The sequence below is a fragment of the Cryptomeria japonica genome, chromosome 2, assembly GCF_030272615.1.
Source record: "Cryptomeria japonica chromosome 2, Sugi_1.0, whole genome shotgun sequence".
NCBI classification, from domain to species: Eukaryota; Viridiplantae; Streptophyta; class Pinopsida; order Cupressales; family Cupressaceae; genus Cryptomeria; species Cryptomeria japonica.
Genome location: NC_081406.1, coordinates 494,251,760 through 494,274,514, shown reverse-complemented (window position 1 = coordinate 494,274,514; position 22,755 = coordinate 494,251,760). Strand labels below are relative to the sequence as shown.

Genomic DNA, 22,755 nt, shown 5'->3' with positions numbered 1-22,755 from the left:
GTGATTATAGATAATTCATCATTAAATTATTATAGTTGTTGATGACTATCATATTTAAAAATCTTGGATGTATTTGATGAGGTGTTGGTCATCATCTACCATCACACGTTGACATGTTCTTTTTTGACTAATGACTTTGTTGTTATGGTTCTCTTTTTAAAATAACAGTGTTCAAAATTGTATTCAAATCTTGAAAAGTTATCAAGTAAATATGTATAGTTGCATTCGTGAGTATTTGATTTTTGTTTTGTCTGAGGTCGAATGGGTGTCAAATATGGAGTAACAAAGAATGGTAGATTTATACTCCAAATCAACTTGCCAATAGTTGACCCAAAAATAAACTTTGGTTGAGACTTATTGATTATTAGTAAATGCTTTCTATATGATTGTTTATTCTCTTTCTCTTTGTCATAGCATGATATTGTTGCATTAACATTTATAATGTAGATATATCATACTGCATCATATTTCATCACTCTTGTTAGTTTTGGATTGCTAGACACCCTCATGTAGGGTCGTGACTTCTTCATTAGAAATAATTCGGGGAAGTATATGCTTCATGCTTGGGTGGTAAGCATCACTATGACATTCTCACCCATGGTGTTCTTGGGTAGAGTCTATATGTCAAGAGTATCTATCAAGATTGATTAAATTATGTACTTAGTGTGCTTGACCCTATGGTTTCCATGTAAAGGAAATAGTTTCCTTATGTTTAGCCTAGTCATTGGGCATGTGTACTTAGACATTTTGCCAAAATATATAAACATGTCTCTATTCTTATATTTTGAACAAGTTAGTTTAATTTATGTTAATTATGTGTAATTTTTGCAGGGTTCCTACACCTAATCATTTTTCTTGGATAGGTCATACAACCTTTATACAAGTGTACAATAAGATTTGTTTGTTATTTAAATATAAAAAATTATAAAATTGTAAGAAAGTGTGGTACACAGGTACACCATACCCTACCGCCCTTATGTTGATAGGGTCAAGGCCCAACACCCTCTACCAAAAATTTAAAATCTATCAATGGCCAAAGTTTCACTAGCCCCTACTAAGTCACCACCCTAGCCAATGGTGCCATATATTTGCCAACCCCTTGCTCCACTCTTGATTGCAATTTTCAATTGAGGAGGCCATTTTCGAATAGCAATTTCTTGATCATATGGAGGAGGTTTTTGAGCATTTATTTTAAAATAAAGTAAAAATTTCATACTCTTCACAATATTATAATTGATTCTCATGACTTCTTGTTTACAACACTGTAGTTAATTTTTGGAGCTTCAAATACTTTTTAACTTGAACAAATGGACTAAGATTCAAGTGTTATTTTTCAAGTTCATTATTTTAAACACTCTTCACATTGCTATGGTTTATTTATAATTTTTTTAAATTGATTTTTAAGTGCAACCATCATCACATAATGAAGATTTGATTCACACATTTCTATCATTAGTTTTGTAGGTTGAATTTAGAAATTTATAGTTGTTAAATGACCTATTTTCTCGTAGGTCTCATGCATCATAGATAAAAATTCCTCAAACTACTACTTCACATGGAGGTTCAATTGTTAGTTCTTGAAAATTATGCAAACTTCACACTTTAATTTCTAAAGAAAATAATCTTTGTGTGCCTCTTATGTGTCATCTTTTTGTGTAACCTAAAGATTGAGGGTATATGTTCTTCCCTTGTGTGATTCATAGTCTTGGGAATCAAAACACTCATCTCCACTTCTTATTTTCTTAATTATTAAATATAGTAGAAAAAAACAACATTTTATGCAAATGGTGTGGAAATTATAGAGCAATTGAAAACACATGGTGGAAAACACATCATGTTTTGTTGAATGTTCAAAAATACATGGTGTTGTAACGAAGCACAAGATGAGTATAGGAGGGTGGAAATCTACGATTTCAACAAAAGAAGTTAAGTAAATTGTTGTCCAATCTCCAAGGAATGTAAACTATGAATTATTAAGCATAGTAGAAAGCACATTCTTAAACAAAGGATATCTATTGTGCATTTTAGAATAAATTTCTACTACCAACTCTCTATAAATTCCCCAATCAATTTGGATATTTGCTACAAGGTAGGGCCAATGCATCCTTTACTAGATTATTTCAAATCCATTTTACCTACCTACTAGTAAAATAAAAAATTTCACGATGCATGAAATTGTACTTGACATGAACTACACCTAGCATAATTTCTTCACCTATCCAACCAAAATTATTTCCCTTCTTTCTTATAAAAATATGTTTGAAGCCTTAGCTCATCAAATTTAGCCACTTTCAAAGCCTCACAATATGAAATTTGAATATTAGGGGCATGCACATGCCACTATTTTTGGACAATGTGTTGGTTAGCTTTAAATTCTCTTCATGGCTCTATAGAAGATATTTGAAATTGAATGAATCCCTCTTTAAAAAGACTTTTAGGCACAAACCTAAAAAAAATAAGCAAGAGGTCTATCCTAGCAAGTAATCACGTGAAACCACAACAAAGAATACTGATTGATGGAAACCCTAGTCTTAAAATTATTTGTATTATAGATAAGGCAAGGATTAATGGACTCATATGCCTTCCATATACCTTCAACAATAAAAGTGCCTTCAATTCTCTCAGGTTCCTTCATGAGAAGAAGTGAATAGAAACTAAGACCCTTCCAAACTTGTCAACCACAATAGTTCGAGAAGTAATATAGTGTTAGAGAAGATTAATATGGTAGTAAAGAGGGATGGATGTGCAGGTAGTGATTGTTAGGTAGAAATAGAGTTGGGAAGTATAGAGATAAAAGGTTGGAGGGAGGGAGAGGGATAGAGAGAGTTTGATATAGAAAGGGAGATAGAGTGAGGTGAAGAAAAGAGTATAGAGGGGGGGAGAAAGGGAGGAAGGGAGAAATAAAACACAACTTACCAACCATGGATTTAGCTTTTGTAGGTTGAAAAATACAATGTGTAATTCAACAAGCAACTTTACATTTACAATGTAATCCTATCGAAACCCTACAACGACATAAATTGAGAAATACACTTTTGTTGGGTGCACATACATTTGTTACCTAAAGAGAAAGATTTTGAATAGAACTATCCATTTGAGATAATATCAAGCAAGTAGAAAAACATATCATACCAACAATGAACTAAGATTGTCCATGTTGAAAAACATAAAGTGTAATTCAACTTGCAAATTCATATTTACAATGAAATCCTATCACAACCCAATAGCAACATAAAATGAAGAAAATAGTTTTTTTGGGTGCACATACCTCTATTACCTAAAATGTTAATGCTCACATACTTTACTTATTATTTTTACTTAAGTTTCTTTCTTAACCTAAGTGTCTTTATAGGATTGGGAGCCACATAATTTCCTCGTTATTTTTACTTAATTCAAATTAATATACTAATGCTCACCTTTTTTTCCCCCTTTTGACAAATTTATGAACATTGCATTATTCTGTATGATTTCTTCAACATCGTGAATTCTTTCTTTTCTATCACAAGTTTAATTGATGAAACTATTACATAAGTAGATTTTTTAGTTTTCTATTATATCCCTTCACAATATTTAACATCCTCAATTATAATTATGAGAGAGATTTGTAGATCTATATATTTTAACATTACACAAATTACTATAACTGTGAAGATATATTTAAGGTATTTTTTTATCTACTATATTTCATAGATCATAAAATAGTGAGTTGCATGTCGAAGGGATTCTAAATTATTTATTACATAGTGAGATATTTTTGAAAGAGTGAGTTCCATGAGTACTCCATTATTTATTAAATCCTTCTAAGAGATTTTGTAATTTTGTTTTGAAGTTTCATCCCTAGTATGTTAATGTTGTAAGATATTGACTTCATCCATCTTATTCTTGGAGTAATTCTAATTTTTGCAATTGCCTCTTAATCTCTCATCTAATCCTCTCATAATCATTTTTCACATTCATAATCCCTAGTCTTAAACTCATTTGTCTTCTAGATACTTGTCAAGGATTAATGGATTCATATTCCTTCCATCTACCTTTAACAATAAAAGTTCCTTGAATTTGCTCAAGTTCTTTCATGAGAAGAATTGAATAGAAACTAAGACCCTACAAAACATGTAAACCATAATAGTTCTAAAAGCAATATAGTGCCAAATAACATTTTTTAGGCTCCATTAAGATCTAAGTCTTGAATTATTCTATTGGCACATGATGCAAGGCCTAGCATGTGGATACTTATAAGGCCAATATCAATGAAACCTCTTTCTTTGATTCAAAGAGAGTTATAGAAAATCTTTAAGTAGTCACTCTATCTTGAAAAAATAATAAAAACTTATTATCAAGGGAAATAGTCTTCACAATCTGAAAGTGGAGCTTTATCTCAATTTTAGTTAAAACATATTGCTAGAGTTATAGAAGAGATTTAAAAATAAAGGGTGTGCCAAAAAACCTTGATATTTACCCATGGTCAATCCATTTCCAACCAAAAGAATCTAGATAGAAAGACTTGAGAAGGAACGATTAATGATGAAAGCATAGAGTATTTTACAACTACAAAGTAGAGATAGAGGCAAGACAAAAATTATTAGAATGTTGAAAGACATGAATAACATAATCTTGCTCTTCTTGGAGGGTGAGAAAATAGTCATGAGAAAAATGACCATTGCAAATCTACAGAGGAGAGTTGGTCAAAAAATACATTGAGGACTCATGAAGGACATTATGAATTTTTGGTAATGTCCTTTGGCTTAACCAACATCCTTCGTGATAAGCCTCATGACTACTATGTTTTGCAGTTGCTTGCACAAATTCATATTGATATTCTTCAATGAAAATTTTATATATAGTAACATTTGATTGGGCCAATCATCTCCATTATATGGAAATCAACTTGAAACTTGGGTTATGTTCACCTACAAAGAGTTATTGTAGGAAGAGCACAAAAGAGTTATCTTCCTACAACATAAAAGAGGCTTAAATGAAGAAAACTATGTCTATCATATATAAGGTATATACCCTTGAGTAGGCTCATATGATAAAAGTGGCTATTAAAGATGGGGTAAGGGCATCATTTGGAGCACTATCTCTATAATAGATCCATCTTAGTTGGCTTAAAGTCATAAGTCATTCTCCATCATTGTATATAAGTCAACTAAAGTGGTAAGATTTTTGTCATCCCCTTCTTCTGAAAGAACTCCTTCCTATCCTCCTAGTAGGTCACCACCAAAGACACCTACTTCTACAACTCCAATAATCTCAAGAGGCTTAAAAGGATGAATAGACTAATGATTCTACAAAGACAATGTTGGAATAGGTAGAATAAGGACATATTGCAAACACATTAGTCTCCTCTTAGCAAGGCAAAATCACAACATGATACCATTTTGATAGAGGAAATGGACAATGAGGGTGGAAAATGGATAAATAGATAACTTGGTCCCCTATAAAAAGTCCTCAATAAGATATGTAGTGCAATCACCTCTAGGGAGTCCTCCTCAATATGTCAATTTGCTCCTATTTATTTACCATTGTGGCCCATGGTGCCATCTTTTCTCAAGTTGGATTTTTTTGCTACAAAAAAAATTACACGAGTGCAACCATTGGATTTAGTAGCTATACAAGCAACGATAAATAAAGAATTTTTTTTTGAAGAAACCTAGAATTATCTTAGACATCAGAAAGAAAAAAAAAGTTTCAAATAACAACTCATATTATACATGAAGTCAAACAAATGACCCCTCAAGATTACCAAATGACCTAAGTCAATTTGAGCAAACAAAAAAGGGAAGAAGAGGTGGCCTATCTAGACTATACCATTGAAGTTGAGAATTTCTAAAGATGAAGGAACCAAAAAATAGTCAAAGAACAACCGCAACAATTTAAAAAGATTGTAGAAGATTTGATAGCTCCAATAGCATTTATGCCTACTAACTCTACAAATATCCCAATATTGATATCCAAGAGTGAGGTTGATAATTGTAAATTAGATATTTAGATATATATACATATATAATGGTAAATGAATCTTGTGAAAAAATAGGGGTTGGAAATATAATTAGCATGCTACTCATTCATATCAAATTTTGAATCAATTTTCTAATCTGATAATTACATAATTAATATTATCTACATTACATGCTTATTATAGACATCTTAAAGAAATCTAAAACAATCTTAAGTTTTTTTTTAATTTATTCAATGATCATTCTATTTTATTTATGAATTATTTAACAATTATTATATTTTATTTATATTATTTGCTTATTTTAAAATTATAAAATGGATGCAACTATTGTAGCTCCAAAAAATCACGAATTTCGTATAACACGAAGGTTATATGCACGTTATTGACCGTTGATTTCGCAATTTACTATTGCAATTTTTTCAATTGTCAATATTACGATGTACTTTTTGACCTTTTTGGAACCAGAATAGCTGCAGCCTTGTAAAATTTGTAGTCAATAATTTAACATAAATATCAATATTAATAGTAGTTAAATTTATATATTATTTTATAACAATTACAATGATTATGTCAATATAATTATAATTTATAATATATTTTATTTATGTTTGTATATATATATATATATAAAACATGAATAACTATATTTCTTTCTTTAAAAAAAAATTATGTCTCGTAGCTATTTTTCTTCTTTAAGTTATTTTAGTTTAGAATTAATTTAGCATTTAATTTTATTCACATTATTTGTTTTTGTTTTTCATTTGAAGATAGTGAGAATTATTTTCAAACAGACACACTAAAAAAATTAATATTAAACAATATCATTAAAATTTAAAAATTAAATAAAAGAATCACTTAAAGATTTTATATCAAAAAATGTCATAAAGATATAAAAATAAAATAAACAAATTGAAGGTTGAAAAATAAATACATTAGAAAAGGGGCATGGGCGGAAAGATTTTAAAAAAAAATTCTTCCAATCAATCAAATCCACATACTGTGTGATAATTGAAATGTATGATATGCAATTTTATGTATAGGTCATGATATTTTTCCTATACACATACATTTTTGTATGGAGAATAGTCAGTTGCTACTTAATTCCCATAGTTTTAATGAACATTATTTCACAATTAATTAATAATTCTTTATTAATTAATCAATTAACAAATAATTAATTGATGAATTAATTCTCACAATTAGTTAATAATTAATTATTAATTAATTAACCAATTACCAAATAATTTTGTTAAAGTTATCTTGTATTGGCTAATAATTATTTATTTAATTATTAGTCTATTATACTCTACGCTTAAGCTAAACTTAGGCATTTAATAATATTGTAGGTATTAAATACACATTATCCCTTTAGGATTTCTTTAGGGTTGCACATATTTAGGGTTGCTAATATCTTTTTATAAGGATTGTATTGTACTTTTTCATTTATTGATTCCCTCTCTGAATGATAATCTTTTTCGTCAGAGCCATTATTGTGTTTTTATTTCCAATCTTCTCTTGTGACAGGTATTTTGCTTGAAGGTGCTCTTGGGATCTTTGAAGTTGTATTTTCTCAACTTCTTCATGGTATCAAAGCCTATATCTACTGTTGTTTGTTCCTGATTTTTTCAGAAGATTTTTTGGAGGGTTTCAAGCTTTTTCAAAAAAAATTATTTGCATATGGAGAGCTTTTTTGTTTTTGGGCATTTTGGGCTCAAACGGACCTCATCATTGAGCTCAAAACACCCCAAAACTCTCATTTTCATATAAAATTTGTCCAAATTGGACAACTGTGGCTCTGGAAAAAAAAATTTGATTTTTGCCCTTCTTGCGCACATTTTTCGAGATGAATAAAAATATATAAAAAAAATTCGAGCAGTTTTACAGTGTGCCCGGGCCAAAATTCACAAAAATTTGTGAAAAAACTTTCACAAAAAAACTTTCAAAAAAAAACAAAAAAACACATACAAAGGAGGGGGGGCGTGAGGGGGATGAAAGGTAGCCTCTGCAAGGCTGTATGGCCTCTGTAGGTCCGTACGACCTGCAGTAGGTCGTGGACCTGGCTCCCGCTTCCCTGTGCACTCAAGTCTCGTCAGCCCATGTCGTCGTCGCCCATGGCTCTGCCTCCCGTCGTCCACTGCCACTCCCGATCGCCTCTCATCGTCTGCCGTCTGTTGGCTGACAACCCATCGGTCTTTCACCGTCGTCGATCCCTACCTTCCACCAGCGACCGCCTCGATTTTTTTTGGGCGAGTATTTTTTTCTAGGAGCTAGCATCTTTTTCCGACAAGCGAATTTTTCCGACAGGGCATTTTCAAACAACTTTTTCCAGCAAGGGGATTTTTCCGAGCACCAAAAAAATTTCTGGCACATTTTTCAGGCAACCTATTTTTTCCAACGGGCAAAAAATATTTCGTTGACATCAGCACTGTGTAGGCAATCTTCAGGCCCCTTCTAGGCCCATCCGGAACACCTTTAATCTTTTGGCCATATTTTGGGCACACGGAGGCGTTTTTCGACAAACCTTATATCGTCTAAAAGCTCTTTCCGAGCTCTATTTAGATCTAGAGGTTTGAATTTTTTATTTTGTTTTTTTAATGGTGTTTTTTGCTATCAAAGCCAGAGGTTCGTTTTTGCACTCCATGAGACATAACTTGAGCATCTGAACTCTTTTTTTTGAAAACTATATATTGTTGGAAAACTTGTTCTATGCACTTTCCAGTCATGAGTTTTCTTTCCAAATTATACTCCAAGTACATTTTATTCAATTTTTTGTTTTTCAACACTCTGGTGAATATCTTGGATGTTTCAGGTCTTGGGATCTCTTTCTTTGAGTAGGATGTCTTGCATTTGGCTATTCTTTCTGTATTTCGAGTTTTATGTCTCTTCTAATCTTTATATACATCATTTTGTAAGCATTTTTTTTTTGCAAACAAACTGAAATAAAGTGTGACTATGCATTGTATACTTGAGATCTTGCACATCTTGTGTCTTATTGTACATGCACTACATTATAAAGTGTCATGGGGGGATTGATGTTTGTCTTTGTTTGTCATCTGCTTTTGTCACATGAATGTTCCTTCCACAACATTAGCCTCATGATATGTGTTAAGTGAGTGTTCCTTCCACGACACTGTACTTTATCTGTACCTTCGATGTTTTTGGTTTTTCGTCATGCAATTCTTGTTGGTCGTCCTTTTCAGTGAACCTGTCCCTCACCCTTGTCCGCATTAGGGGGGGGGGTTCATGTTGTGCTAATGCTTCCTTGGTTCGTTGGATCAGCTCTTCAAGTTTTAGTGGTTTATGTCGTCTATATCTTTGAATTCAACTGTTTGTCTTTGTTTGCCATTTGATTCGAGTAGTGTTATTTGAAGACACTCATGCAAATTACAATCTTCTCTACCTGATCTTTTATTTCAGTGAAGGTTCTTCAGATCGACAGTTATTTGTTTATAATGTTTGCAAGTTCTTCATGCTTCAATGATTATTTTGCTCGTCTTTTGTTCTTATCTTTTGGAACACTCTTGTTTGGAGGCTTCTTCAATCCTTCACTGGCTTTTTCCACTCTTTTTGGAGTAAAGTTTTTTCTCATGTGGTTTTCTATATTTCTCCAGTTCATAGAGATTTAGTTGTTATTGCGTACCCCATCAAACTTTGTTGTCGAGACCCAAATTTATCTTCATCATGTAGTTGCATTTTTTTTTTGCTTCATGCATTTAATTTTTTAGCTACTCTCTAAGTTGATCTTAAAGGGGGTATTAAACTTATTTTTTATTAATTAATAATTATTAGTCTATTATACTCTACGCTTGAGCTAAACTTAGGCATTTAATAATATTGTAGGTTCTAATTATTAAATACACATTATCCGTTTACGATTTCTTTAAGGTTTCACACTTTTAAAGTTGTTAATATCCTTTTATAAAGATTGTATTGTACTTTTTCATTAACGGATTCCCTCTTTGAATGATAATATTTTTCTTCAAAACCATCGTGTTTTTGTCTCCAATCTTCTCTTGTGACAAGTATTTTGCTTGCAGGTGCTCTTGGGATCTTTGAAGTTGTATTTTCTCAACTTCTTCAAATTTTATATAAACAATAGTTATATAAATTATTAATTAATTATTTTTTCAATATATTATTTTCAAAAGATATTCTCTTCCACTCAATCAACCATGCAAGTTTTTAAACTCCCTAATTTATGCTTGTACATCCCTAAATGAAATAAATCAAACAAATTAAAGATTATAAAAACTAGTTTTAAATTATAATAAAGAAAAGTAACTAAAATTGCTAAATCAAATCAGTTACTCTCAATCGTTCATCTCATCATCCAAAAATCTATATATTTAGCTCTTGATTTTCAATCCATATATTAAAAAAAAAACATGTGAAATCACCCTTGGACGAATTTTAAACAAAATTCACCTCCAACATGAGCAAATCAAAACCAGTGCTTCGTTTTAGATTTGCATGTCAGATCAACAAACTCGCAAATCTATGTTATGTGAACCAACTTAAGCAAAGGAAATGCACCCCTAGACTAGAGTACCGGTTCTCCCTAGTCTATAAAATTTAGATCTTTGTATAGTATTCAACATAGGTTCCTCAACTTCAGTCCAATTCAAGATTTAATTTCAATTGCCATTCACAATCACCACAAAAATCTTTACAAATAAATTTAACAAAAAAAAAAACCCAAACAAACAAACTAACTACTTTAACTACTTACATTGTATTTAACTTTGTGTCAATTTTTATTAGTTTAGGCCTGATCGTAAACTTATCATTATAATTGCTCTCACTCCTAAATTAATTGTCGGTTGTGATTTATTTCTCTGCATTTTTTATTACTATTTAAAATTCCCATTGCCGTTAATAATTAAGGCATCATTAGTAGTCAAACGATAAATTCAATAAACAACTCAAAAATTCTCCATTAGTTATAAGTACCGGCAACCAATTGAATGACAATGAAGGTAATTTTAATAGATTCTGAGTCAAATTGTAGTACTTATATCATGAATCAAGGACAAACAAAAAACCATTTATTTCTTAATTAACATTTCCCTTGTAGGATTGAAATCAAGTCCCTTTGAGTGAAGCTCATTAACCATTGTGCCAAAGAGTCAATAAAGTGTAATACTTATTTATGAACCAAGGAGGAATCCAAATCCATTTGTTTCTTAGTAATGTCTCTTCAAATATTAGAAATCGAGTTACTTCCTGCAAATGAAACTCATTAACCATCCAGACGAAAACTTTTAAACAACAATAATGGAGGTTGATGACGATTAATATAATAACCTTGATGTCATGAACTACTTCGTGGTGTTTCTTTAAAGGCATTAAATGTTATATAAAAGCACAAATCAAATTAAATACAAAATGGATCTCTGAGTATAAGCTGCATTGTTTTGTCCGATTTTACAATTTGCCCTATATGTTGCTGATGTTTAGAACCCCGTCATTGGACTGAGTTATTGGCAACCACAATTAACTATCCCTTCCATGTTGTCTACGTTAGCAAGGCTTCCCCAATTGCATAATATATTTGATTATTCATGCATAAATTTGCAGAGAACCAAATTCTATTCACAAAATACACCACTAAGAGTTGGATAAGTGAGTCATTTCATTTGATCTAGAATTTGCCATTTTCTAGTATTTAGAAATGAAGAATTTCCTTTCTAACCTCTTCTTCAAGACCTTAGTGCTTAGGAAGTAAATGGGCCTCAAAGTGAAAAACTAGTAATTCAGTGTGGGAGGCACAACTGCAAATTCAAAGTGTTAGGGTGTGTGCCCCCCGTAGTCTAAGCTCAGCCAGGTGTGTGGACTCATTTCATATGTTTTAAGCTATCCTTTAGTCTTAGCGCAGTTGGATTCATAAGGCATAAGGCATCATAAACTTTAAAAGGAAGTTACCTTTACTTTGAATTTACAGTAGCAATAGAGGTGCTTTGATGAATAAATTGTAACAACCTTCAACCAGAAATAAGTAACTTCCTTGGCATATATTTAAATATTAAGCATTTGCACCAGTAGAATTCCGGTTCATAATAAATTAATAGGTACACTGGTTGAAGACCCCGCAGCAAATTAGTTTAGTTTGTGTCCACGCCAAGTTATAGCCAAAGAATACAGATACTGATTGTTCCCATTTCCCAGTAGAGTGTTTAACGGTTGACCACAGCCAGTTTCCAATTTTTATCTTTTATAAGTACGACAAATATTTACCATTCATGTATGCTTGATGTGATAGTGGGTTTAGTTAGCTGTAACTCATTGGAGCAGAAGGTCTGAGGTTCAAGTCATGACAAGAATTTTCATCACTCCAAAAATTCAAAACCAGCTGTCGGTTAAGAAGAGCTATCCCAGTAATGCATCCTTCTTTAATCATCGCTGTATTAATCAGTTTGGAATTTATCTGAAAAATGGTCCTCATTTCTATCAGAACCAAACAGCCATTCAATTATATAAGGAACAATAACTCTGATTCTAGAAGTGGTGTTTAATGAGGCCTAAATATTTGTCTAACAGACTATCTAGTAACAAATTACTTAGGAAGTTGTCTTCCTGTCATTTTAGACTCTAAAAGGCCTTTAGCTTCAGAAGAGAATATGCTTTGGTAAAAAATCATGTAACATACTGTTTAACAGAGTCCATTGGACAAAGAAAGCCCCAGCAAACTTCATTCATAGACGAAGAGCTTTACTTTCTGAAAGACTTTTTACATATGTCAACAGCCTATTAAAGTCACTGCAATTTCTACTATCTCAATTAAAAAGAATAAAAGAAGAAATGGGAAGAGACATCTTGGAAGTAGGTTTTTTTATGTTACACAAGACAATCTATAAAAACAATTGTCTCTAACTAGTGTATTGATACAAACTAAATTAGCAAGCAATCCATCCATGCAATTGGCATGCAAATTATGTGTTTAAAAAGTGCAATACCATACCAGGTGTCTCTATACCCTCGATTTGCTATTGATTCCGTGCATTATCCTGCAACAACAGAATCCATATACGAATACTTAATTATCCAACCACAGCAGCACGGAAATACAAGTCTACTTAGGTCCTCTGTTCTAGCACATGCCTACCCTTGCACAGAATTTTTCTCTGGAGTCTGAACCCTTTCAATAATATTACAACCACTTCCAAGAGCTACACTGAATACAGTACCTACATTACTGCTTGGGACGAGCCAACCACAGAGAGCTAAGAGCACGGAGACGAGAGAAATAATCACTTATGGCAAGCAAAGCCCGAGCAGCTTGACGGGTTGTCAAGATTCGATGCATTTGCTGGAGAGTCTGTAGCCTTAAGTTATCTGCCTGCAAATCAATGCATCAAAAAACAAGTGTAATTTCGTCACTTTAAGAACCATACACACCCCTAGCACTAGAGTTGAAAACAATCCTGAAAAGTTTCTAGTAAAATCTGGAAGAATCTCAAATATAATATCTTTCATGTCTATGAATATAATCTAGATGCCCAAGTCTGGTGTTGATTCTTCAAGATTTCTGCCTGATTAGATGAAGGTACCTGGTGGACAAAGCTTTCCAATGTCCCTAACTTGCCCATTGCCATTGCCATTTGTCCCATGTAATTGGCTACATTTGAAGAAGGCCCGGGTGTACTAAGGGATCCAGATGCAAGAGTTTCTGCTAAGGACTGCTGAAGAGCTTCCATTCCCTGTGATAAGGCATCTTCTGCCTGCTGTGATGATTCTTGTAGACTGCATATACCATGCAATTGTTGCTCTGTTAATGGTTCCAGATAAGGAATAAGTATCTGCCAATAAAGCACAATAATGTGATCAGAAAGATAATATATCCATCTTTTTGTGTACGCATGCATCAAGTTTGACAGTAGATGCAATTGGCAACGGCGCCAAATGTTTACTGCTATATCTGATAAATTAAATACAGAAAAGTAATAATAAAGATGACAATGCATACCAGATACAGACGTAAAATATATCTTTATTCGCACATAAAATTATTACAGAAGAAGACCAGAGATGATCAGCCAAGGATCGGAGTTGATCCGACTACATCATACTACCTTCCTTGATGATACACAATATATTTAAAGGACCCGACGGTTGCCAAGAGGAAGACAACCGTCAACCAACCAATGCTTATAATTACCCGAGAAAGTCAAATGAACAATTAATACATAGTTGGATAAACAATATTATGGAAACATAATAATAGACATTACATGCTGACTACATTAAAAAAAAAAAAAATTCATAAAACACAGGATAATGAATGTTTATGTTTTTAAATTTTGAGTAGTGCAGCTATACATGCAGTAAATGTAATGTAAAAAGTGTGATAGTAATTGTCAAAAGACATATTTTGAGTATCTTCTAAAATAGATCATACAATATCTCAATAAAAAAAGACAAAAAGGAAACAGAAAAATAATTTATATATTAAAATTCTTCAAATCTCACCTTGAGAAGTTCAGATGGCCGGAATCCTCCCATCCACATAAAGAATCTTTCAGCAGGAGTCTTCCACATACCAGAGACCATATGGAAAACATCAGACTTTGCTGCTATGCTCTTAAATCGAAAAATTTCCTCATAGTGTGCAATGACACCATCAACTAAAAGTCTCAATTCGTTGTCCCCAGCATGTGAGTTTACTGCAGATCTCAGATCATTTGCCTGCTTATGATGTTCATCCAACCAACGTGCATACTCCATGTCAAAGGCTAAGGCTCCTAAAATGTTAGAAAGTGGAAAATTTTTTATTAAATTCTTTCAATCAACAATAGCTTGATTTGCAAAAGCACAATTGGGGCATTTTTGCAGATACAAGATAATGACATATTTAAACCTCAACTACTGTAAAAAGGCCTCTGTTAATGTAATCATAGTAATTGTATTTGTTATAAATGAGACTCTTATCAGTGTTTATCCAAGTTTCTGGAACTGGGGAATGCAGCAACAACAAAAACATTCCCAAGTTTTGGGAATGGTTTGGGGACAACTATAAAAATAACTTAAAACAAACTAAAAGCAGCTGCAATTTTAATACAATGTGCTGCATTTGCATTGACAATCCTCCCCCTTTTAGTTTTTAAGGGTTTATAGTATGTTTTCCCTTGACAAATTACCTTTATAATTTTTTATGCACCAAATAGAGTAGGCTATCCAATCCTGAAAAAAGTGGACATCCTCTATAAGTCCCCAAAGCGTCCAGGACATTAGGGACATCACCCAGACCTCCAAGGACATGTCCCCATGGAACACTGGTTTATATTCAATACAAGGTACCCCATAATCCAAAACAAGAGCCCAGAGATTAAGAGATAGGTCACCATAGTGGAGAAGTGAACAGGCATCCACTATGAAAGAATAGCGTTTACTTTAGTAGGGTAATCCTCCTTTTCTCTTCAGACTCTCAGAACAATTTTTTCCCTCTATACAGCACTCTACTGACTATGGGCATTCTAAGGCATTCATAATGGGATCTAAGTTCTATAATTAGCATGTCCTCTATCCATGGATGGAGAGTGTCTCACAGTATTCTCAGCCAGAAACTTGCACTTGTTTAAGATAGGCCTCTTGTCCGGACGGTTTGAATTAATACTCCAACAGTGAGATTTCCAACCAAGATCAAGTGTAACTTTTTTCTTGTTTGGGAAAAGCAGCCCACTTTATGTAATTAAATTTGATTGTTTTCTCCACCATTTTGACCTGCTCTATATTTTATTTTTGTGTTAGTGCACCTGCATTACTGCAATTAAATAGTTAATAAATCAATGTTAAACAGGTTTGTCTGTATCTATGGCTGATTCTTCCAGTTACTTTTAAAAACATGAGAGAGAAACGCACAAATGATTTCTCCAGAAGTTATAAGCTCACACAAGAATGTTCTTTAGCATTTTCATCAATCCCATCCTCTCTATCTGTTTCAACATTTTGGTTATTTAAGGGTAAGTGTCTAGCTGAACTTTGAATACTATGTATGCTCACTAATGTTTAGGTGACTGGTCTAAGTTTAAAGGCTCGTTGTTTCAGTCAAAATATTAGTTGAGTATATGCTTGAAAAGGTCAGTTTCTAAGACTATAATTTGCATCTAAATTAATCATATAGTTTTGACCACTGAACTGGTAGTTTACTGTACTTAAAATTAGGTATTACATATGTAAACACAAGGTGCCTCAAGCAATATGACGATTTATGATGGAATTGTTAGCTTTATATACAATTCCTTCTCTTAACAGTAATTACTAAGTTGTCATTTTACAATTATTTCCAGCCTTGTTTGGCACCACATTGAGCTGTTAAGGAAACACTCAGTTGTTGCCTGGAATTTGGTGAGTGTCTTAGGAGCAAGTCATGGCTGAGCTGTCTTGTCCCGAATAAGGTAAGTCTTATCCAGGGATCACTTTCGTCCCAGAGTAACTCCCTGGCATCTTTCACAGCATCTCTGGATATTTAGATACTGATTTTGCCCTTTCAAGATTCTAGTCAGGATAACAAAGGCCAAGTAGTGTAATGTATTAAGTTGAGTTGTGAACTTCCATTTCCATGAGCAGCTTCTTTTCTATGGTCACTCATGTATGATTTTCATTACAAGAACACTTTCATATATGCAAATTGTTGGTATTTCTGAAGGCTATTAACACATCATGACTATGGCTGAAATTTCTAACAATAGTATTTGATCAAATACTAAAGATAACTGATTGAATAAAACAATGAACGAACTTATGTAATTGCTGATATGTAACTGTTAACATACACATCATAAAGCCATATCTGGGCCTATCATGAGAAGTGATGCATTGCGGACATGATGGTAAGGTGAGAAATAAGCAAGTGGACAGTTGTTTATTTCTGTCAAATAGTCAGTCTCTATGGCAATAGGCCATGAGCATTAAGGGATTCATGAATTAGTTACCATATATCACATTTATCACTAAGCCATAGTTGGTCCTATCATAAGGTGATGAGTATCACATGCATTGCAGGCAAGGAAGAAAGGTGGAATCAGGTGGTGTTATGTGTATACATTGTTTGTAGTGGGTGGAAGTAGAGAACCAATGTTGATCACTGGTCTTTGACCCTAAGAGATTGCATGGCCTCTGGTGCCTATGATTCAAAGTTCCAACAATCCCTTGGCAATAATATATCTTTACACATGCCCATGACAAAAACCATGTTTTCCACAAAATTTAGATAGATAACCAGTTACTTCACAAAAAGAAAAGGAAACATGAGATGGATGGAAATGACCATTTTTATACATCCATCTGGATTTTGAGGGACTGGAAACCATTTCTCCAGAACCAGCCACTGTTTTTTAAGAAACTTTATCTCTGATAGTTTCTCACCTATGAAAAACAGCCTGCCAACTTGGTCTTAAACATACACCAAAAGATTAGAACGTGAAAAAATAAAACTATAAAAGGTGAGGGAACCTACCTAATACCATGATCCTATAATGGCTACCTTAAAAACAGCGTTTCTCCATGTTTCCAGGGCAAGTAGATGCAGGGACAGGGTATGGCTATATATATATATATATATATATGAATCTTCAAAGTATTAATAAATTACAAATGCCTAAATAATAACTTAGACAAACTAGAAGAAGCTAAAAAATAAAAAACATGAACATTTAATTATATATACTAAAAAATATGAACATGAACAATATGATGTCAAACTGAAACATGCATTATAATGTATTGCTTGCTTCCAACCAGTGATGCTCCCCTGTCTGCATTCTTGCTTTAATATAGCAATATGCTAAAGAGTTGGTGTTTATCCTATTGTTTGTGAATATGGTTTCACTGCAGTTTGTCCAAGGAACAAATCTTCACAATTCACAAGCAAATGGATAGGAATTACATGACAAATTTGAGCAGGTGAATGCCATCAAATCAGCTTCACTAATCTGGAAAGCTACGTATATTTCTCACTCTCCTCTCTATTCCATTGGAGAAGGCTTGATCTCAGTCACAACAAGCTCACAGGAAGCCTGCAATGTCTTTTGTTTCGCTATTTAAAAGATGCAGGGCATCCCCAATTTTAGGAAGTAAATGTGGATGTCCCCCTTTTTAGGTGTGTCCCAGTTTCATTAAAAAGGAGGATGTCCCTTCCCCATCCCCAGAATATCCTGGACTTCCAGAGTAAATGTCTAGGTCCCTAGAACATATCCCTGGAGATGCTACATCAAAATTAATTTTTCGCTTTAATTGATCTGTTGCTGAAAGTGGAGCTGAATAGTTATGCTGCTAACATTGAAGTGCACTTGATTTTTGGATTTTGCTACACAGTCAGAGGGCTGTTACAGAACAGAGAATTGCTGTTCATACAACAATTAAGATTATTATATCTTGCAAGGTTTTTAGATATCTGCCTCCTTTTTCACAGTTTGTTCAACTCTGTTCATTACGTAGCAAAATGTCCAACCCCAAGCCTGAAGTTTTTTCTTTTCCTGAACAATAAATCATGAAACCCAGGAACCCAAGAAAATTGACTCAATTGAATCCCAAGAGGGATTTTGTAGCTAGCTATGGATAATCATGATGGTAAGGCCACACATTCGTACATTGGAGATGGTGCATCAACATGAACAGAAGCTTCTGTGTGCCTTTTTTCACAAGCTTCAAAAATTGAGTTCTATAGCATGAGATAGGTGGCATCTGCTTGCTAATGGAGAAAAAAAGGAACAATGACAAAGTTCCCAGATAAAAGCAGGTGAGATTTGATAACATTTTCATTGAATCTACTCCTGCTGAATGCCAATATTCACACGGGAATCAATCTTCAAATTCTCCTTTTTGGAAGGAGATAAAACATAATCTGGTCAGCATCACACTGAAAGGTTACACAACTCTTACAAGAAATGAGGGCAACATTTTTGATGGGTAGCTATTCCATTGGATTAGAACTTCAAAACACTTAAAAAACCTGGAGGTATTCTAGACTGTTCTTTATTTCAAATAATTAAATAAATATCAACCATGAACCTCTCAATAATATATTGTCTTTAGCAGATCAGTAAGCTTATATTTTTGAGATATCGCAACACTAAAAGGAGGACCAAGAGTGATAAATGTTTATGGACCACTTCAAAAAAGCAAACAAAGAAATTGGTCTGGATAATGTTGTTCAAATTGCAAGAGATATGATAGAAGACAATGAAGAGCAAAACCCAAGTATATTTTCCTACACCTTCATTATGTTGGTGTCCTTTAAGAAAGTTTCATTCACTTGGAGAGAGAGAGAGAGAGAGTAATTTCCAATGAGTGGATAAGATGGGTTAAATCCCATTTTGATGATGGTAAAATAGCTGAGGACCTTATGCTTGGCAGTTTGAACATTTTTTGAGGTGGAGGGCAGATGTATTGATCATGACTGGTCCAAATTTCAGGTCCTTCAAATGTTTGATATGGATAGCCATATCTAGGGGATATATAAGATGACCTTGATTGGATGAGAGAGAAGATCGTTAATTTATGTTAATTGAGAATTATACGATTGACAATGCAATGAGCAATGAAATGCAGAATTTTAAACTCGTGATATGGAAAATGCTTCATCCCTCTTTACTCTAGCATTTTTGCTCTACCCCAAACACTTTCATGAGAAACCAAAGGATGATAAAGAGGTGATGAAAATTTGAAACACATTTGTCACAATTGCTATAATCATAAGATTGTAAACAAATATGTGTTGAGTTATGGGCAATGGAAACACTTGAGATCAAAAGGCCACTCTGCAGGTCGAGACTATTCCTACAGAAGACAAGACATGATCATTGACTACGGTAATCAGTATAGAATCATAGATACTCCCTCAATCTACTGGCTATTTGTCTGGTTTCATAAGTTACCTCCTTAATTGAAAATCAAACTTGAGTCTTTCCTTTTAAAAAGTTCAAATTCCATATTTCTACCATTATATATTATTTCATTCCATGTCCATCTCACTTTGTAGGTGGCTAGCTCATTAGCATTATATTGGATCCACTACAATGTGGTGTAATGGTGGAGTTGCAGGCAACCTTGAAGTGCCTTTGAAGATCTTGTAGGTGAATGCAGAAAACATTTTTTTATCACATATCTCTAGTTAACTGAGTATAACCACATTACAACTGGTCCTACAACAGCATTTCTAGCTTCAAATGTTTCAAGCATGGGAAGGTGGTGCCCATTAACTTCCCATTAACATATTATTAAAAACAAAGTTGAATTAAATCTTTAAGATGTGGAATGATGTCAGATGTCAAAGTCAAGGCAGATAAAATAACACTCCTAAAATGTGTCAGTTATGGACCCTGACAGATAACTCAGATGCCAGCTGCTAGTTATTATATCCACTATCATACTCTGATTGATTCATGACGTGACCAAGATGTATTATAAAGAAAAAAGGGATTTACCCCAGGAAACAAAATGTGAGACTTGTGCTGGTAACAATTTTTGGCAAAAATATCATTTTGTCTATTCACATTTTACAGATGACCATTTGTCAAAATTACTTAGTTCCACAACATTTAATATGTATTCAAATAAAAACAGCATATGTTATACTTACGATTCTTCTCTAGTATATTCATAAATTAGCAGCGAACATGTACAATTCCACACATTCTGCCTCATATGAAGAAGATATACTCAAAATGAAAAATTTGCACTTTCTCACAGTCCTGAGCTCTAATGCATAAGAGAGCAAGCAGAACTCTCAGTTTGTTGAATAAATTCTTTGATATTCATATAAATAATAAACTTCAATAAAACTATCAAGTACTGCTATGGAAGTGCTTTGTACTAGGACTGTAGAACCTAATTATAGCTGGTTCCAATCAGCATTTCTATTTTTTAAAACCTATGTACATGAGCTTCACTTGATACTATTCAGTAGATATACAATCATGCACACTTGAATTGGATATTAACACTAAGCATTGAGATGGCTAAAAATGGAAATAAATGATCTTGATTTGGTAAAATGTACATCATTTCTTTGAGTTCTTTCCAAAAGACCATGCATGGGAGTGAGCAACCAAATGTCTACATAGGGTATAATCAACTATCAAGAAATACCTAGGCATTACAAAAGACAGAAAAGAAAAGGACAATGTAAAAATCTTCCCCAAGTGTTTACAAGTAAAATAGATACCATTTCCACTCATGGAATGACTTTGATCTCCAGAATAACCCCCTGCAATGAAGAAACCCTGAGCAATAAAATGGAAAGTAGTCATTGCCATATATTAACCTTAGTTCTAAGAAGATATAATGTTCTAAGCCTCCAATAATTTTAAAGAAAAAACAATATGTTCATAAATTCAACATGGCACATGGAAAAATATTTGTAAAGCTAAGCCGCACATTTTCTTTACATTTCATTAAAATGTTTTCTTTAGCTATTTTAGTTTCACATACCAGCTGTACATATCGTAAATAGATGCCTCCTTGCATACTTAAAAGGGACTTAATGAAAAAATGATGAGATCAACCCAGAAAAGATTATACCAAATAGCTTCATACCTGCTGTCGAGCACGCTGAAGCTCTTGTTCAAGTTGAGTCAGCTTTAACCGACTTGTCTCCAATTGCTGCACATAAGCCTACACAGAAGAGCTTGTCAATTAAATTCAAACCATACTGCCTTAATACCATATTTGTAGAAAATATTTGACTAGCATTGAGAATAACATAGAAACTAACAATTAGGTTAATTCATCTCAGTACAACCACGATAAACAATTCTATAATTTTCCATGTGATTGTTTTTTTTTAGCAAAACAAAACAAAAAGGAAAGTCCAGTTAGTAATATAGTTGCAGTTTCATGAAGGTCTATTATTTCTCGAGGCATAATTTTGTACAATATGTTAGTAGATATAAGAGCTAAAGCAAAATCTGTCTTCCATTGAAAATTGCATATGGTTAATTTATGACAATTTTAAATAGATTTTTTCAATTTTCAGTAAGACCTTCCTGAACAACTCAAACAATGTAACATATAATCCTGAATTGCTGTAAGTTCACAGGTGAACAAAGCTTGACCAAATGTTAGAATTATGTTACCAAATGAGAAAAATTCAAACTCGTATGATAATTAGCAATCACCTGATGTTTGTGCTGTGGCTTCCCTGACTAACATTTTGCAGGTGAGCACTATTTGGTGCTTCTACTTGTTAATGTTAATCCAATTTGGCCATAATTGTAATGTCCCCGCTTTGGAATAGAATTTAATAATAAATAATAATAATAATAATATTAAAATAGAAAAGAATAAAAATAAAAATCAAATTAAAATATAAAATAATATTATTAAAATTTAATTAAGTTAATGAATGATCAAAAGACATGGAAGGAAAAGTTGTGACTCCCTCAAACATGGGATATAAAAGGGAGAAGGGAACCTCATTTGAGAAGGGGATATTTTGGGAATCAGAAGTGCAAATCTGATTGTGAAAGGTTGTGTCCCTTTCAAAGGGCATAAGTAATGAAGAGTTGCACTCTTTCAAAGGGTGCTAATGGTGAAAGGGTGTGTCTCTTGCCAAAGGGCATCCATAATGAAGAGGTGTGACCTCTCCCTCACATTGAGAGATATAAAGGAAAGGAGTCAAAAGCATCCAGTAACATGATCATCGATCAGATCAGATCAGAACTCTAGCATTAAAACAGCTAAGGTGATTGGTGTTCGCCAAGAGAGTCTATATAGACTTTATACTAGCCCAATGCAAGCATTGATGCATGATTCCACCAGTTCGAGTGAGCTATGGCATAGGAGACTTGCTCACCTTCACT

At 33.3% G+C, this 22,755-nt stretch overlaps 1 protein-coding gene across 14 annotated transcripts in view; it reads right to left on the bottom strand.

The window, feature by feature from the left end:
- Positions 1 to 11,951: 11,951 nt before the first annotated feature.
- Positions 11,952 to 22,755, bottom strand: part of LOC131030604 (transcription factor TGA2.3) — a 53,488-nt gene continuing 42,684 nt past the window's right edge. For 7 of the 14 annotated variants that reach the window (XM_057961478.2, XM_057961471.2, XM_057961475.2 and 4 more), the window contains 5 exons: positions 21,491 to 21,568; positions 21,120 to 21,177; positions 14,426 to 14,697; positions 13,507 to 13,755; positions 12,513 to 13,295 (listed from right to left, as the gene is read on the bottom strand). In XM_057961478.2, coding sequence (XP_057817461.1) covers positions 13,149 to 13,295; positions 13,507 to 13,755; positions 14,426 to 14,697; positions 21,120 to 21,177; positions 21,491 to 21,568 — 804 coding nt within the window. In that variant the 3' untranslated portion in view covers positions 12,513 to 13,148. Of the gene's footprint in view, positions 12,404 to 12,512; positions 13,296 to 13,506; positions 13,756 to 14,425; positions 14,698 to 21,119; positions 21,178 to 21,490; positions 21,569 to 22,755 lie in introns of those variants that run through there. The other 7 variants (XR_009102923.2, XR_009102924.2, XR_009102922.2 and 4 more) reach the window with 7 other exon arrangements.